Here is a 15658-nt window from a genome sequence, read left to right on the forward strand (position 1 = left end):
TGGATGTAAGCTCAGCATCTCCTGAGCGAGTTAAGCTGTATTGTGCGTCTGGGCGGAGCACGTCTCTTCAGACAGGAGCTGACTGATTAATGTTCTGGATTCAGGGCTGGGTTTGCATTTCCTTCTATTTAAAATACTGCATGTGCTTTTAGAAGTAAGCACTGAATCCATCAGTCAAAGCTCTTCATATGCTCTGCTTATGATAAAAGTCATGCTCAGCAGTTTAAATACTATAGGAAAATTATACAGCACATCTGCTTTGTGTTTATCAATTTTAAACATTCTACTGAAGTCAGTAGATTTGTAGTCATGCAAGTTTTAATGGAGAAGCTAAGGACGTTATTGATACTCATTAAGATTATTAGACTATTATTGTTGTCTTTTTGGATGAAAAATCATGCTCGAACTGAAGAAAAACTATAGATCTGCTTTGTTCTTTTAATTCTTAAACACTATAAAGTTTCTTGGTAGAGTTCGCTCGAGAATGATTAAAAAATAATTCAATGACTCGCTCAAAGCACAAAAGATGCTCATTTGTAACCACTGAGTGAAAACTTCAGAAGGGGTCACTGAACTAATCAGTTAATACAATTGAACAAATTTGTGAAAAAGAAGCATGCCTCGCGAAAATACTCTTTATTTTTGCAGCTAATTTTGCAAATTTGTGCAGTTCATTTGATATACTTGAATCACTAAAATTGCTGGAATTGGTACTTTTAGTTTATTTAAAAAAAATAAAATAAATATCCACAGAAAAAATTTTGTGGACCAGTGTTTGTCTCACCTTTCTCAACCCTCATGAGTTTGCATCCCTGTCATTTGCTGTGGCTTTGCAAGAACAATTCTACAAATTAGGAAAGAATCAAATTTGCTGTTTTTTCACTACCCAATTACAATGACCTCATACAGTGTACCTATGTGACTTTTTTTTTGTGTGTAGCCGAATTTCAAACATTACTAAGTTTAACACGCTACTAAGACGGACAGAAAACATGGACAAGTTCTTGAAAAGGAAAACTAACATGCGTTAGGTAACGTTAATATTAGCTAACAACATTAGCTGTCAGTCTTCTCGCTTATGTCGACTGACATATCCGGCTGCTTGTCGTGAAAAACAATGTATAACGTATGTAACGTTATATCTAGCTAGCTAACGTTAGCTAATTATCTAACGTTAAACATTATTACCAGCGGCTCTGACAAAGTAACTATTTTCAGCATCTGAGGAGCATGTTGGCTCATCATGTAACATTAGGCTAATTGTAACGTTAACTAATCAAGTTGAAGTAACGCTACTGTTTTAACTCCGTCTCGTTTACTATGCTTTGTGGTTGTGACTTTTTTGCTGTGCCATCACCATTCATATCTACACAACCAATGTGTTTATGATTAAATTACTACTAGAGCACAAAATTGTGTACAAGACCACAAAGTTCATCCTAGATCTAGCTTCTTAATTTTGTTCTCAAAGTGCACCAGGCTGATGCATTTAACTTTAAAATGTACAAAATTGTCTTGCGGGGGAGCATGCCCCCTGGACCCCCCTAGAGGTGACATATTTTTGTTTTTTGCAAGAAAAATTATGTTAGTATGTTCTAAAGGGGCTTGAATGGTACAGTACCCAACATATTTTGCTGTATTTGTGCCCGAGGCAGAAGGCTTGGGTTTCAGGCCAAAAATGTCTTTATTTTCTGTATTTTCTCTCACTCTGCCCCTCTCTCTCCTTTCTTATTCTCTTTGTCCACATGCTCTTTGATCCACATGGCCTTACCTTTAGTATGACTAGAGGCTTGTGCTGAATCTGATATCACTGTTTTTAAACATTTCCTTCTAGGCAGGTTCTGATTCGATGGACGCGGTGTATTGAGGGATGGGGCTTTTTTTTAACACCCCATCAAAAGTATATGGCTCCAGTCATATCAGTAACCTTATAAAAGCTGTTTTATTGTGCATGGAGAGGGTCTGCACATGGGGACTGCCATTTGTTTGATATAATGGCAAGTGGTGTACCAAATTAGAAATTTAGCATGATTACTCAAGGATAAGGAGTTGGAGTTATGGCTGCTGGAAATGGGGCCTCTCTAGATTTGATCAAAAATGACTTTTTTCAAATAGTGATAGTGCTGTTTTTTTTTTTTTTTTTACATCAGTAATGTTCTGACTATACTTTGTGATCAGTTAAATGCCACTTTGGTGAATTAAAGTACCAACTTCCTTCTGAAACAGCAAAATCTGTAAATTATTCCAAACTTTTGGCCACCAGTGTGTGTGTGTGTGTATGTGTATATATATATATATATATATATATATATATATATATATATATATATATATATATATATATATACAGGTGCATCTCAATAAATTAGAATGTCGTGGAAAAGTTCATTTATTTCAGTAATTAAACTCAAATTGTGAAACTCGTGTATTAAATAAATTTAATGCACACAGACTGAAGTAGTTTAAGTCTTTGGTTCTTTTAATTGTGATGATTTTGGCTCACATTTAACAAAAACCCACCAATTCACTATCTCAACAAATTAGAATATTTTGACATGCCAATCAGCTAATCAACTCAAAACACCTGCAAAGTTTTCCTGAGCCTTCAAAATGGTCTCTCAGTTTGGTTCACTAGGCTACACAATCATGGGGAAGACTGCTGATCTGACAGTTGTCCAGAAGACAATCACTGACACCCTTCACAAGGAGGGTAAGCCACAAACATTCATTGCCAAATAAGCTGGCTGTTCACAGAGTGCTGTATCCAAGCATGTTAACAGAGTTGAGTGGAAGGAAAAAGTGTGGAAGAAAAAGATGCACAACCAACTGAGAGAACCACAGCCTTATGATTGTCAAGCAAAATCGATTCAAGAATTTGGGTGAACTTCACAAGGAATGGACTGATGCTGGGGTCAAGGCATCAAGAGCCACCACACACAGACATGTCAAGGAATTTGGCTACAGTTGTCGTATTCTTCTTGTTAAACCACAGACAAAGTCAGAGGCGTCTTACCTGGGCTAAGGAGAAGAACTGGACTGTTGCCCAGTGTTCCAAAGTCCTCTTTTCAGATGAGAGCAAGTTTTGTATTTCATTTGGAAACCAAGGTCCTAGAGTCTGGAGGAAGGGTGGAGAAGCTCATAGCCCAAGATGCTTGAAGTCCAGTGTTAAGTTTCCACAGTCTGTGATTTGGGGTGCAATGTCATCTGCTGGTGTTGGTCCATTGTGTTTTTTGAAAACCAAAGTCACTGCACTCGTTTACCAAGAAATTTTGGAGCACTTCATGCTTCCTTCTCCTGACCAGCTTTTTAAAGATGCTGATTTCATTTTCCAGCAGGATTTGGCACCTGCCCACACTGCCAAAAGCACCAAAAGTTGGTTAAATGACCATGGTGTTGGTGTGCTTGACTGGCCAGCAAACTCACCAGACCTGAACCCCATAGAGAATCTATGGGGTATTGTCAAGAGGAGAATGAGAAACAAGAGACCAAAAAATGCAGATGAGCTGAAGGCCACTGTCAAAGAAACCTGGGCTTCCATACCACCTCAGCAGTGCCACAAACTGATCACCTCCATGCCACGCCGAATTGAGGCAGTAATTAAAGCAAAAGGAGCCCCTACCAAGTATTGAGTACATATACAGTAAATGAACATACTTTCCAGAAGGCCAACAATTCACTAAAAATGTTTTTTTTTATTGGTCTTATGATGTATTCTTATGAGATAGTGAATTGGTGGGTTTTTGTTAAATGTGAGCCAAAATCATCACAATTAAAAGAACCAAAGACTTAAACTACTTCAGTCTGTGTGCATTGAATTTATTTAATACACGAGTTTCACAATTTGAGTTGAATTACTGAAATAAATGAACTTTTCCATGACATTCTAATTTATTGAGATGCACCTGTATATATATATATTATTATTATTATTATTATTATTTATATATATATATATATATATATATATATTTTATTAATTTTTTTCATAATTCCTGACTTTTAATTTTAGAAAACATTCCATCTTAGGTCATTTAGGATCACTACTTTATTTTAAGAATTATAGCAGAGAGAATGATTTATTTCAGCTTTTATTTCTTTCATCACATTCCCAGTGGGTCAGAAGTTTACATACACTTTGTTATTATTTGGTACCGTTGCCTTTACATTTTTTAACTTGGGTCAGACATTTTAGGTTGCCTTCCACAAGCTTCTCACAATAAGTTGCTGGAATTTTGTACCATTCCTTCAGACAGAACTGGTGTAACCGAGTCAGGATTGTAGGCCTCCTTGCTCACACATGCTTTTTCAAGGCGTTTCCATCTACAGAACTGCCCCTCACTGGATGTTTTTTTGTTTGTTTTTGGCACCATTCTGAGTAAATTCTTGAGTGAAAATCCCAGGAGATCAGCAGTTACAGAAATACTCAAACCAGCTTGTCTGGCACCAACAATCATGCCACGATTGAAATCACTGGAATCACATTTTTTCCACCTTGTTGATGAGAGAGGTCAACAGAGAATGGCCAGACCGGTTCGAACCGACAAAGTCTACGGTAATATAACTGCTCTGTACAATTGTGTTGAGAAGAATATAATCTCAGAATGCTATTCTGAGATGCAGGTTGGTGCTGTTTTGGTGGCACGAGGGGGACCTACATAATATTAGGGCTCAAGATGGCGCCGAGTATGGCTGCTGCGTTGCGAGCTCCGACACAACATAGCAATGTTTTGTTTGTTTTGTTCACAATTCTTATGTTTTTTGTCTTGGATGTTGTCTGCCTTATTGTCTATGACAGACAAACACTTTTGGACATTGGTTCAGCGATCTCACACCGAAAACCGGACTTCACATTCCTCAATGCCGACCCGCTGTTTACAAACACGCCAGCGGAGCCCTTTGTCTGGGCAGCACGGCCGAGGAAACGCAGGAGGAAAAGGGGAAACAGACCCGGCGTTCTCATCAGAGTAAGACGCCGCGCAAATCGACCCCCGCTACCCAGTATTCTACTGGCAAATGTTCAGTCTCTGGATAACAAGCTCTGCGAGCTGAAAGCACGGATCTCTTTCCAACGATAGACGAGGGACTGCTGCATTATCTGCCTAACAGAAACTTGGATGTCTGCGGAGATTCCAGACTGAGCCATTGAACCCGCGGAGTTCTCCGTGCACTGAGCGGACAGAGCGAAAGACCTCTCAGGTAAAACTAGAGGAGGTGGTGTATGTTTTATGATCAACAAATCCTGGTGTGATCAGAGGAACGTACATTCCATCAAGTCTTTCTGTTCTCCTGATCTGGAATTTCTTATGCTTCTGTGTCGACCATTCTGGCTACCGAGGGAATTCACAGCGGTCATTATCACTGCTGTGTACATCCCCCCACAAGCCGACACAGACCGGGCACTCAAGGAACTGTATGGGAGTATAACTGAGCAGGAAACCGCGCACCCTGAGGCCGCGTTCATTGTGACTGGGGACTTTAATAAAGCCAGTTTAAAATCAGTCGCACCAAAATATCACCAGCACATTAGTTTCAACACACGAGGGGACCGGGTTTTGGACCATTGCTACTCTCCGTTCCGGGATGGCTACAAATCCCTCCCCCGCCCACCATTTGGCAAATCGGACCACTCTTCCATTCTGCTTCTGCCCGCTTACAGGCAGAAATTGAAACAGGGAGCACCCACCCTCAGAACGATCCAGTGCTGGTCGGACCAATCAGTCAGACAGACAAGACTGTTTTGATCACATGGACTGGGAGATGTTCCGGTCCGCCTCTGATGATGACATCGAGCTCTACGCTGATAGCATAATGTGTTTCATCAGAACGTGCGTAGAGGAAGTGATTCTGACCAGAACTGTATGAATATATCCGAATCAGAAGCCATGGATCAATAGCGATGTTCGTTCGGCACTTAATGTGCGGCCCTCCGCTTTTAATTCCGGGAACGCAGAGGAGCATAAACAAGCCAGTTATGCCCTCCGAAAAGAGCAGCAAAACGCCAGTACAGGAGCAAGATTGAAGGACAGTTTAACACCACCAACTCTAGAAGCATGTGGCAGGGAATTAACATCATCACGGACTTTAAAGGGAATAAAAACTCCGCCATGAACACCGCTGCCTCTCTACCGGATGCGCTAAATACTTTTTATGCTCGTTTCGAGGGAAATAACACCACCCTTGCGGAGAGAGCTCTCGCGGCTGAAGCTACAGAGGTTAGTTCACTCTCCGTCTCTGTAGCGGATGTAACCCGATCCTTCCGACGGGTGAATATCCGCAAAGCCGCGGGCCCAGATGGCATTCCGGGCCGCGTCATCAGAGCGTGCGCGAACCAGCTGGCTGGTGTTTTTACGGACATTTTCAACCTTTCTCTCTCTTTGTCTGTAGTCCCCACATGCTTTAAAACATCCACCATTGTGCCTGTACCAAAACAATCAAAAATAACTTGTTTAAATGACTGGCGTCCTGTTGCTCTGACCCCCATCATCAGCAAATGTTTTGAGAGACTAATCAGAGATTACATCTGCTCTGTATTGCCACTCAATCTTGACCCGCTGCAGTTTGCTTACCGCAACAACCGCTCCACTGATGATGCCATTGCATCTACAATACACACTGCTCTCTCCCACCTGGAAAAAAAGAACACTTATGTGAGAATGCTGTTTGTAGACTGCAGCTCAGCATTCAACACCATAGTGCCCTCCAAGCTAGATGAGAAACTCCGGGCTCTGTGCTTAAACAGCTCGCTGTGCAGCTGGATCCTGGACTTCCTGTCAAGCAGATGCCAGGTGGTTAGAATAGGCAGCAACATCTCCTCATCACTAACCCTCAACACAGGAGCCCCGCAGGGCTGTGTTCTCAGCCCACTACTGTATTCCTTGTACACACATGACTGTGTGGTAACACATAGCTCCAATGCCATCATTAAGTTTGCTGATGACACGACGGTGGTAGGTCTGATCACTGAAATGATGAAACAGCCTACAGAGAGGAGGTGCACACTCTGACACACTGGTGTCAGGAGCACAACCTCTCCCTCAACGTCAGTAAGACAAAGGAGCTTGTGGTGGACTTCAGAAGAAAAGACAGAGAACACAGTCCCATCACCATCAATGGAGCACCAGTGGAGAGAGTCAGCAGCTTCAAGTTCCTGGGTGTCCACATCACTGAGGAACTCACATGGTCCATCCACACTGAAGTCATTGTGAAGAAGGCTCATCAGCGCCTCTTCTTCCTGAGACGGCTGAGGAAGTTTGGAATGAACCGCCACATCCTCACACGGTTCTACACCTGCACTGTGGAGAGCATCCTGACTGGCTGTATCTCCGCCTGATATGGCAATAGCACCGCCCACAACCGCAAAGCACTGCAAAGGGTGGTGCGAACTGCCAGACACATCATCGGAGGTGAGCTTCCCTCCCTCCAGGAAATATATACAAGGCGGTGTGTGAAAAAAGCTCGGAGGATCATCAGAGACTCCAGCCACCCGAGCCATGGGCTGTTCTCACTGCTACCATCAGGCAGGCGGTATCGCAGCATCAGGACCCGCACCAGCCGACTCCATGATAGCTTCTTCCCCCAAGCAATCAGACTTCTGAACTCTTGATCTCCCACGATCAAAATATATCAGCACTGCACTTTATTACCCTTACTCTTATATCTCACACCGGACTGTCATAAATTATATTATTATTATTATATTATGTTCTCTCTTAACAACTGACTACCAACCGACAGCCTGAATGTCAATACAGTACAATACTGTACATTCTATATATATATATATATACTTTTTTTATATATATATATTTATTTTTAATTTTTATTGAATAATGTGTATCTATATAGTAAAAAAACAGCGTATTGTATACTGTACAGTGTATGTTATTATTTGTATATTGTTGAGTGTAATTATGTGTATAACAGATGTTTAAATTGTGTTGTGTTAATTTGATGTTATTGTAAATTGGTATATGTCTCATCACTGTCACGACTGCTATGTTGATCGGAACTGCACCCAAGAATTTCACACACCATTGCACTTGTGTATATGGCTGTATGACAATAAAGTGATTTGATTTGATTTGATATTAGGCAGGTGGTTTTAATGTTGTGGCTGATTGGTGTGTGTGTGTATATGTGTATATATATATATATATATATATATATATATATATATATATATATTTTTTTTTTTTTTTTTTTTTTTTTAAATAAGCAGTGAAACAATTTTGATTTATAATATAGTGTTTGAAAAACTTTTGTCCACCTCATCAAAGTCAGGTGGTGTGACCAACATGCATGTAGCCATTCTGTTGTCATATAAATAAAAAAAAAAAAAAAAAAGAACAGGACCCTTTAGACCCTCATGACAGTGTGAATTAAATTTATTTATTTATTTATTGTGGTTTTATCACATATTTTGACATTTGTATGAAAAGGCACATTTTGTTCAGGTAGAATGGAGTAACCCTTAGAAAATGTATTTTTAATCACTCAAAAATTAATGGAGTCAGCTAGACAGGTGTCCTTGTAGAGTAACCACAGATTTAGTTTATCGCATTAACAATGGACATGCTCCACTAACATCTAACAACCAGGAAGTGTCTACAGTATGTATCGTTTTCATTTAAACCTAACAAACATGATTTTGGAAATGTTTTGATAAAGTGTGCTTGTGCTATTTTTAAATTTTTTATTTAATGCCACATGGTTAGATATCTTGTTATCTAATGCAGTCATGTTCATGCATTAAGTGTCCATATATGTTTTAGGAGCCACTTGGTATGACATTTGTGTTTATGTGTGTCTCTAACTGCCACTCATGCTCTGCTGGAGTATTGTTGAAAGAACCCAATGTGTCTTTTTCTTGCAGTTCCCTTCCAGACTCTCTCTCTCTCTCTCTCTTATCCGCTATGCTGAAAAGAGTTCTTGCGGTGGATCAGTGCTAACCAGCCTCTTTATCCTGCTGTGTTCACTTGTTCTGCACTTATTCTTGTAAAGACACATGACCACAGTCCTCATCTGCGGCCCAGTAGAAAGAGTATGTTTCTCTTTTTATTGTGTTGCTGGCTTTGAGAGTGGTGGAGGAGTGAAGCTTTATCCTTGACTTTGCTTTTATCTGCTGTGCATTACTCACCTCCTTCATTTAATGAAGACCTTGTAGAAGCAGTTGGTGTTAGAAAGAGGTATGAAGTCTGTTCTAAAACAAAACAATGTAACAATTTCTCTCTCTCTGTGTCGCTTTTGTCATTTCAGAGAGAGATATTATCCTCCACACGGCTTGCAGCTCTCTCTCTGGCCTTCAGCACGCGTACACTTCCTCCACAGGCTACAGAGTACACATTCGCCTACATTCAAGTCCCACAAGATGTAAGTTCTCGCACCAACACACCCATACACACTCTTGTGATCCACAGGCACAAGCCATCGCCTCCAAATGGGTTTTACGCACAGGTTAGAGTCAAATTCAGGTTATACTGAACATGAATTATGCATCACAACATGCTTGTAGTTCATTGGTTTTGTATATGTTTTGCTATGTGCAGAATAGCTACCTATTATTGAAGTGTGCAGTATGCAACCAGAGCACACTGCGCAGAATAATATAATATTACTCATTCTTTCATTGGACTGCTTAAAGGAATAGTTCACCCAAAAATGAAAATTCTCTCATCATTTACTCCCTCAAACTCGCATCACTTTTTCTTCTGCGGAACACAAACAAAGATTTTTTTGAAGACTGTATCACCCAAAAACCCTCAACCAGCGAGTCTATCATTTTAATATGAGTCTACATTTTCAAAATAGCCCAAATGGGCATGAAAACCCCAAATCTGGCAACACTTTGTCTTGTTTGTGGATAGTGCTCTGTGCATACATCAAGTGTGAATGAGCTTCTCTCATAAACGTTCCAAGGAGATAGCAGATGTCAAGATTTATAGTGAATAAGGACTTTTGGTCTCTTTCTCACTCAAAACTGTCATATTTCTTAAGAAGACATGTATTAAACCACTTGAGTCATTTCGGACCCCATTGACTTACATTGTATGGACAAAAACACCTCATGTATTCTTCAAAATATATTTGTGTTCCACAGAACAAAGTCATATGAGTTTGAAACTGCATGAGGGTAAGTAAATGAGAGAAATGTCATTTTTAGGTGAACTATCTTTTAAAGTCGAGACAATTTATCACAGAATTGGATTAAAATGCAAAATAATTGTATTAGTATTAATATAACAGGATTTATTTATGTGATAAAACACAATGTGACAATCTAGCATATTACTTTAAACCTTTGCATAATATGTACTGTTTTACAAAAATATGTATTTTTATTTATTAATTTTACCCATATTATACACTTTTACACTTACTTGGTAAATGCATTGTTCTCTCTAGCTATCTGCGTCTTTCTCTCTTTCTGGATGCCTTCTGTATCTTGTACCCCCACCATAACTCCCCCCAGGGGAAACATGCTCTAAGGTTGCCATGGAGACTGGGTTGGCTCACAAGAGCCAAGTGTGTGTGCGTGTGTGTGTGTGTGAGAGAGAGAGAGAGATCAGATCAGTGTCTCTCACTTTGTGCATTGAACATTTATGAAACGTGTTGGTGTGTAGGCATTTTTGTTTTCAAATCTGCATTATCAGCGTGTGTGTGTGTTTGTGTTTGTAAGTGTGATGAATTAGCTGTTCTGTAGCTGGAGAGGTGACTTAGTGCCATCAGTTTGAAAGATTGGCTCAGAGAACACACTAAAGACCTTGGAGTGTCTATCAATAGCTTTAGTTGTGTGTAATTCTAAATGTTTGCACGTTTGATTGACAGAAAGAGAGAGGCAGATATAAAGAGGTTTTAGAAACTTCGCAGTAAACTCAGTCACTGCAGTGCTTATATACATGAACTATTTGTATGAATGAATAGATATGTGACATGCACTAACCAATGATGACCCTCCCTCTTGCAGGAGGACGCACGGACTGATGCCGTGGACAGTGTGGTCAGGGACATTCAGAACGCACAGTGTCTGCTGAATGTGGAGTACAGTGGAGCAGTCTGTCCGCATGTCACACTGCAGTTCGCCGACTCCAAAGATGACGTGGGTCTGGGTTTGGTGAAAGAGGGGCTAGTAATGGTAGATGTACGTAAAGAGAAACATCTCCAGAAAATGGTAAGTGAGATGAAACTGTAAAATTCTTATACTTAAACACATATCTGTTCACACACAAAAGCCCAGATCAGTAAATGATGACATCAACCAAAAATGCCTGTCTCTGATGCGCATGTACATAGACCAAAAATTAAGGGTGTGTTCACACTTGGCAGGTTTGGTGCGATTGCTCTGTTAGTGCAGTTCATTTAAACAAGTGTGAATGCTGCCATCCGAACCTTGGTGTGGTTCGATTGATATATGAACACAACATGGACCAAAGACATCTAAACGGACCAAAAATAGGAAGTAATTTGCCCTACTGACCTCAAGCATACCTGGTTCTTCTCATCATAGGAGCTATGTTGCCCATTATAGTTCGGTACAGGCGTCGGAACTGCCGTCAGCCATCCTTGCAGCATATCTTTGTTTGAGTGTGCAACGAAGAAATTCCTGGTGCTGTTTTGACTCCTTTACACATCTTATTAGCTCTTCGTTTGTTCTCAGCTGGTAAAAATACTACTATATATAAATCCAACAGGCACATTTAGCCCAGCAGCCAGCATTGTTTTGGATGTTTGGCAAGTTCCGTCGCAAAATATATGTCATAAAAGCTGTCCAATCAGGTTGTGACATTTTCCTGATGCCTTTTGTTTCGTATCTTTAGGTTTGGTGTTAAAAATGCCAGTGTGAACGCTAAGCGAACCAGGACTAAATGTATCATTTTCTTTTTTTGGTCCAGACCAAGAGGACCAAGAGAACCGAACTACAAGTGTGAATACACCCTAAAGAATTGTGCAAATAAAATGCAAGAATGTATCCCGTATGTATGTACGCTTAGACTACCAGCCACCAGTCACTCTGTCTCCTGGTCAGTGGACTGCAGGACACTTTCTGAGGCAGAATAATCTCTGTGTTCTAGTCTATGTGCCCTGCAATGCACCACGCTGTTTCACCAGCAGTTCAACACTGATCACTCAGCAGGGCCCCTGATTACTACCAGTTTTTACAATTAAGAAGCACTGGCCATTCGTTCTTCCCTTGTTTAACCTCAGTTTAATTCTCTCTACTATTATTGTGCAATGGCTTGAACATATTTAATATAATGTGCCTTCATTTATATACACAATCAAGTAACACAGAACTTGAGGACTTATTCAGTGGTTAGAGCATTTATATCCACATATTCAAAAGTTTTTTTTTTTCCAGTCAGTGGTCAGTATATTCATATTCTCACAAGCTGTAACCCTTTATTTTAAGTATTACTCTTCATTTAGCAAACTTTCAAATATATTTAATAGCTGTTAATTAATTAGCAGTTGGAAGTAAGAATCTTAATACTTTATAAACACTTATCTTTTGTATGATTTAAGAGATATGTTATCCAAAGAATCACAACTAGCAGTGATTATTAGCCATCTAGACCTGGTTTTTAATAGGTGATGTTTATTATTAAAGATGCATGGGGTGTGTGTTTGTCACCTCATCTCGCTTGCTTCATTTTCTATTGGACAAAGAGGTTGTTGTTGTTGTTGTTTTTTTTTAGGTACTCTGATAATCCCCAGCACATCATATAGAGCTGAGCAGTGTAAAGGATTGTGGTGTCGTGTTTGGTCAGTGCTGTGACTTCCTGCTTTAGTTAAGCTATACTTTCTGCTCCTGCGGAAAAGCACTAATGATCACTCGAAGATCAGCAAAGCTTCTTATGTGTTCATTAGTTATAAAATGCTTAGTCCTCAGGCATGCATGTACTTTTTTAGCAATACAACCTAGTTTACATCCACAGAGAGTGCACAAATCTCCAGTAGTTTTTATTTTTATTGTGTGTGTGTGTGTGTGTGTGTGTGTGTGTGTGTGTGTGTGTGTGTGTGTGTGTGTGTGTGTGTGTGACAAATTATTTTATTTTTTATTTTAAGTAGATATAGTCCATATAGTCTTTTGGTTAATGAGATCATTAAAGCTGAGTTCCCTCATCTGAAAGAACCTTTCCCAAATCAGAAACATTGAGCCTTATGCATGAAATACAAGCAGAATGAATGTCTGTTTAAATGATTTGTAAGACCATGCTTGCATAAATTGCTGCAATCAGTTCAATGAAACTATTTGCATGAGATCAAATTTATAAACGAGTTACACAAATGCATTCTTCTTAGGTTTTATTTACCAAAAATGCTAATCCCATTCCACTTATTGTCATTTAGCAAATTTCTGCCTTAAGAGTTTATCCATGTGTAATAACCCTTTTATAACATAGGTATAACTTAATCTATCAAAAATAAACTCAAATGGAGGGCACACCCTGGATTCCTGATCCTATCTACCTTGTAACCATGCTCTCAGGCAGGCAGGCAAGAGATGCTCATCTCTGGAGAGCTTTGGCAGTTTGTGATGGCAGCAAGCCACTTCTCTTTTTTATAAACATTTCTCTCATCTTACTTTACCCTTCTTTCATTTCCTCATTCACTATCTCACCCCCTAACGTACACTCTCCCTCCATCCTTCACCCTCCTCCTTTCCCATCTTTTTTAGCTGCTGGTTTGACCTCTGGTGCACGGTACGTGTGCAGGAGGACGTTGTTTGGAAATTTGCATGTATTTGCATGTCTGAGAAAGCAGTGTGATAAATCATAATCTGCTAAATTAAAGAACGCTGTGGATCAAACCTTTCATTCCTTTCTAAATGATCTATGATTTTAAACACTGTCAATACACTGTGATTTTTTTTTTACACTGCCTTCATAAGACTCAGCACCATCCTACCCGAGACTCCTCCCTTCCTCTGTCTCTTTCTTATCTTTCTTTGATATTTTATTCCTTTTAAACATATGAAGCTCTGTGAAGTGTGGAGCTGTGAAATCTCTGTTTTGTACATCCTTTTGGCTTCTGAAGGATATCTGCCATGCTTGACACCTGACTTCCTGCTATCAGCAAATTTTTACTCCATAGCAGAGTCCATACGGCAGTCAGTCATGTTCACTGTGGTCTAGTATAAAACGAGTCTGAATATCCGCACAAACAAGAGAGGGAGGGAATCTTTAACATAAAATGGAGGGAGATACAGGAACATCTACCTGACAGGAAGAGAGTAAGTGAGAGTGACAGATAAGGCCCTCAGGTTCTCTTTCTCTCTACCTGTGTGTTGATAATGCAGGCCTTCAAAGAAGTGTGCATGAGTTTCATTGGTCCTTGGAATCAATAGCTTTGTGTTAGTCACAAATCAATGTGTAATTTCCCTCCCTATGTTTGACAAACACTGCTCTTTCTGTCTATTTGTGTGAATTCTTGTCCATAATGTCTGATCGTTCGTTTTCTCTCATTCTGGGGTGGTGGTTGAGACGTCGGTACGTTATCGGAAAGAAGGGGATTGAAAGTAGGGGTTTATAGGGTCGAGTTTACGCCAAACTGATAGATTGCTCCAAGGTCAGTACAGTAATGCTGCATCTGCATGTATTACTATAAGAACTTCAGTCTTCTCTATGAGATGCCATCCCTGGTATGCTTATAGCTCTATTCCAGAACCTAGTAAGCATCCTACCAAGACAGCATGTTCATGCATTATGTTGCATTCTCTTTCAAGTCAACCACTGCAATGGCAGAGCAATGGTTTAAAGAGAATACTGCTGAGCAAGTACGGAAAAGTCATTATATTTATAGCAACTTACCTGAATAATAACACATCTAGTTTAATAGCTCAGACTTTTGAAGGTAACTCTATGGCCCCCTTGAGTTTCTAGGTTTGTTACCGCAATGGTAATGCAAGAACACATGTAATGTATGTTCATCCGGACAGTGTGTTGGCCAAGTGCTCGCATCTGTCTTCCCGTTCTTTCGTAAAGTATGACATAAATTCTTTTGACAGAAATTTCATTCAATACTGGAAAGCATCAATATGAAATAGTGTTGTTTCAAATAGAGTATAGTGTCTTTGGCTTAGTAGCATGCTGACTCTGTTGCCATTTGAAATTCATTAGTTTTACATGCTAATTACAAGCAAATTCATGTTGCAGTTATAGAACAGATCTCTAACAAGACTGTGTTCTATGACCAATTCTCTTTAGGCATCAAGTATTAACTTGTTGCTTTAAAGGGGCTAAACTCTGGACTTATCATTTCAGAAACAGTAAATAGTTCTTGCTGGTGTTTGATGTATAATGGTCTGCCCTAGGAGACGTTAATTAAGGCATGGAAGGTGATCTGATCACAGCAGGAGATGTTGTAAACCTGTGGTGCTATTGATGGCTTGATGAAACTATAGCACTGTTAATACCCTTCCTCACTTGCTCTCTCATATTCTGGTGATATTGAGCTCTGGAGTCCAAATGATCAGGCCCAGGGTAAGTGCAGTATTTTTTATTATGGTTGTGCTGTGGACAGGAGATGAGATTGTCCCATGGGACTAGTAGTTTTAGGCAGATAAGGATAGTGGTCTAGGCCACATATAGCAGTTTAATTTGTTCTGTTTCTCTGTAACTGAGTTTCTTTTCAGACTACTTTATTCCTTAAAAGACATAGT

The 15658-nt window shown here is 39.8% G+C and overlaps 1 protein-coding gene across 1 annotated transcript in view; it reads left to right on the forward strand.

Annotated features, from left to right (window-relative positions):
• LOC127434836 (staphylococcal nuclease domain-containing protein 1-like) overlaps nucleotides 1-15658 on the forward strand; it is a 280085-nt gene that overhangs the window by 245290 nt on the left and 19137 nt on the right. The window contains exons 21-22 of the mRNA XM_051687847.1: nucleotides 9256-9369; nucleotides 10964-11167. Coding sequence (XP_051543807.1) covers nucleotides 9256-9369; nucleotides 10964-11167 — 318 coding nt within the window. The remainder of the gene's footprint in view (nucleotides 1-9255; nucleotides 9370-10963; nucleotides 11168-15658) is intronic.

This window comes from Myxocyprinus asiaticus, chromosome 45, assembly GCF_019703515.2.
Source record: "Myxocyprinus asiaticus isolate MX2 ecotype Aquarium Trade chromosome 45, UBuf_Myxa_2, whole genome shotgun sequence".
Taxonomy (NCBI): Eukaryota; Metazoa; Chordata; class Actinopteri; order Cypriniformes; family Catostomidae; genus Myxocyprinus; species Myxocyprinus asiaticus.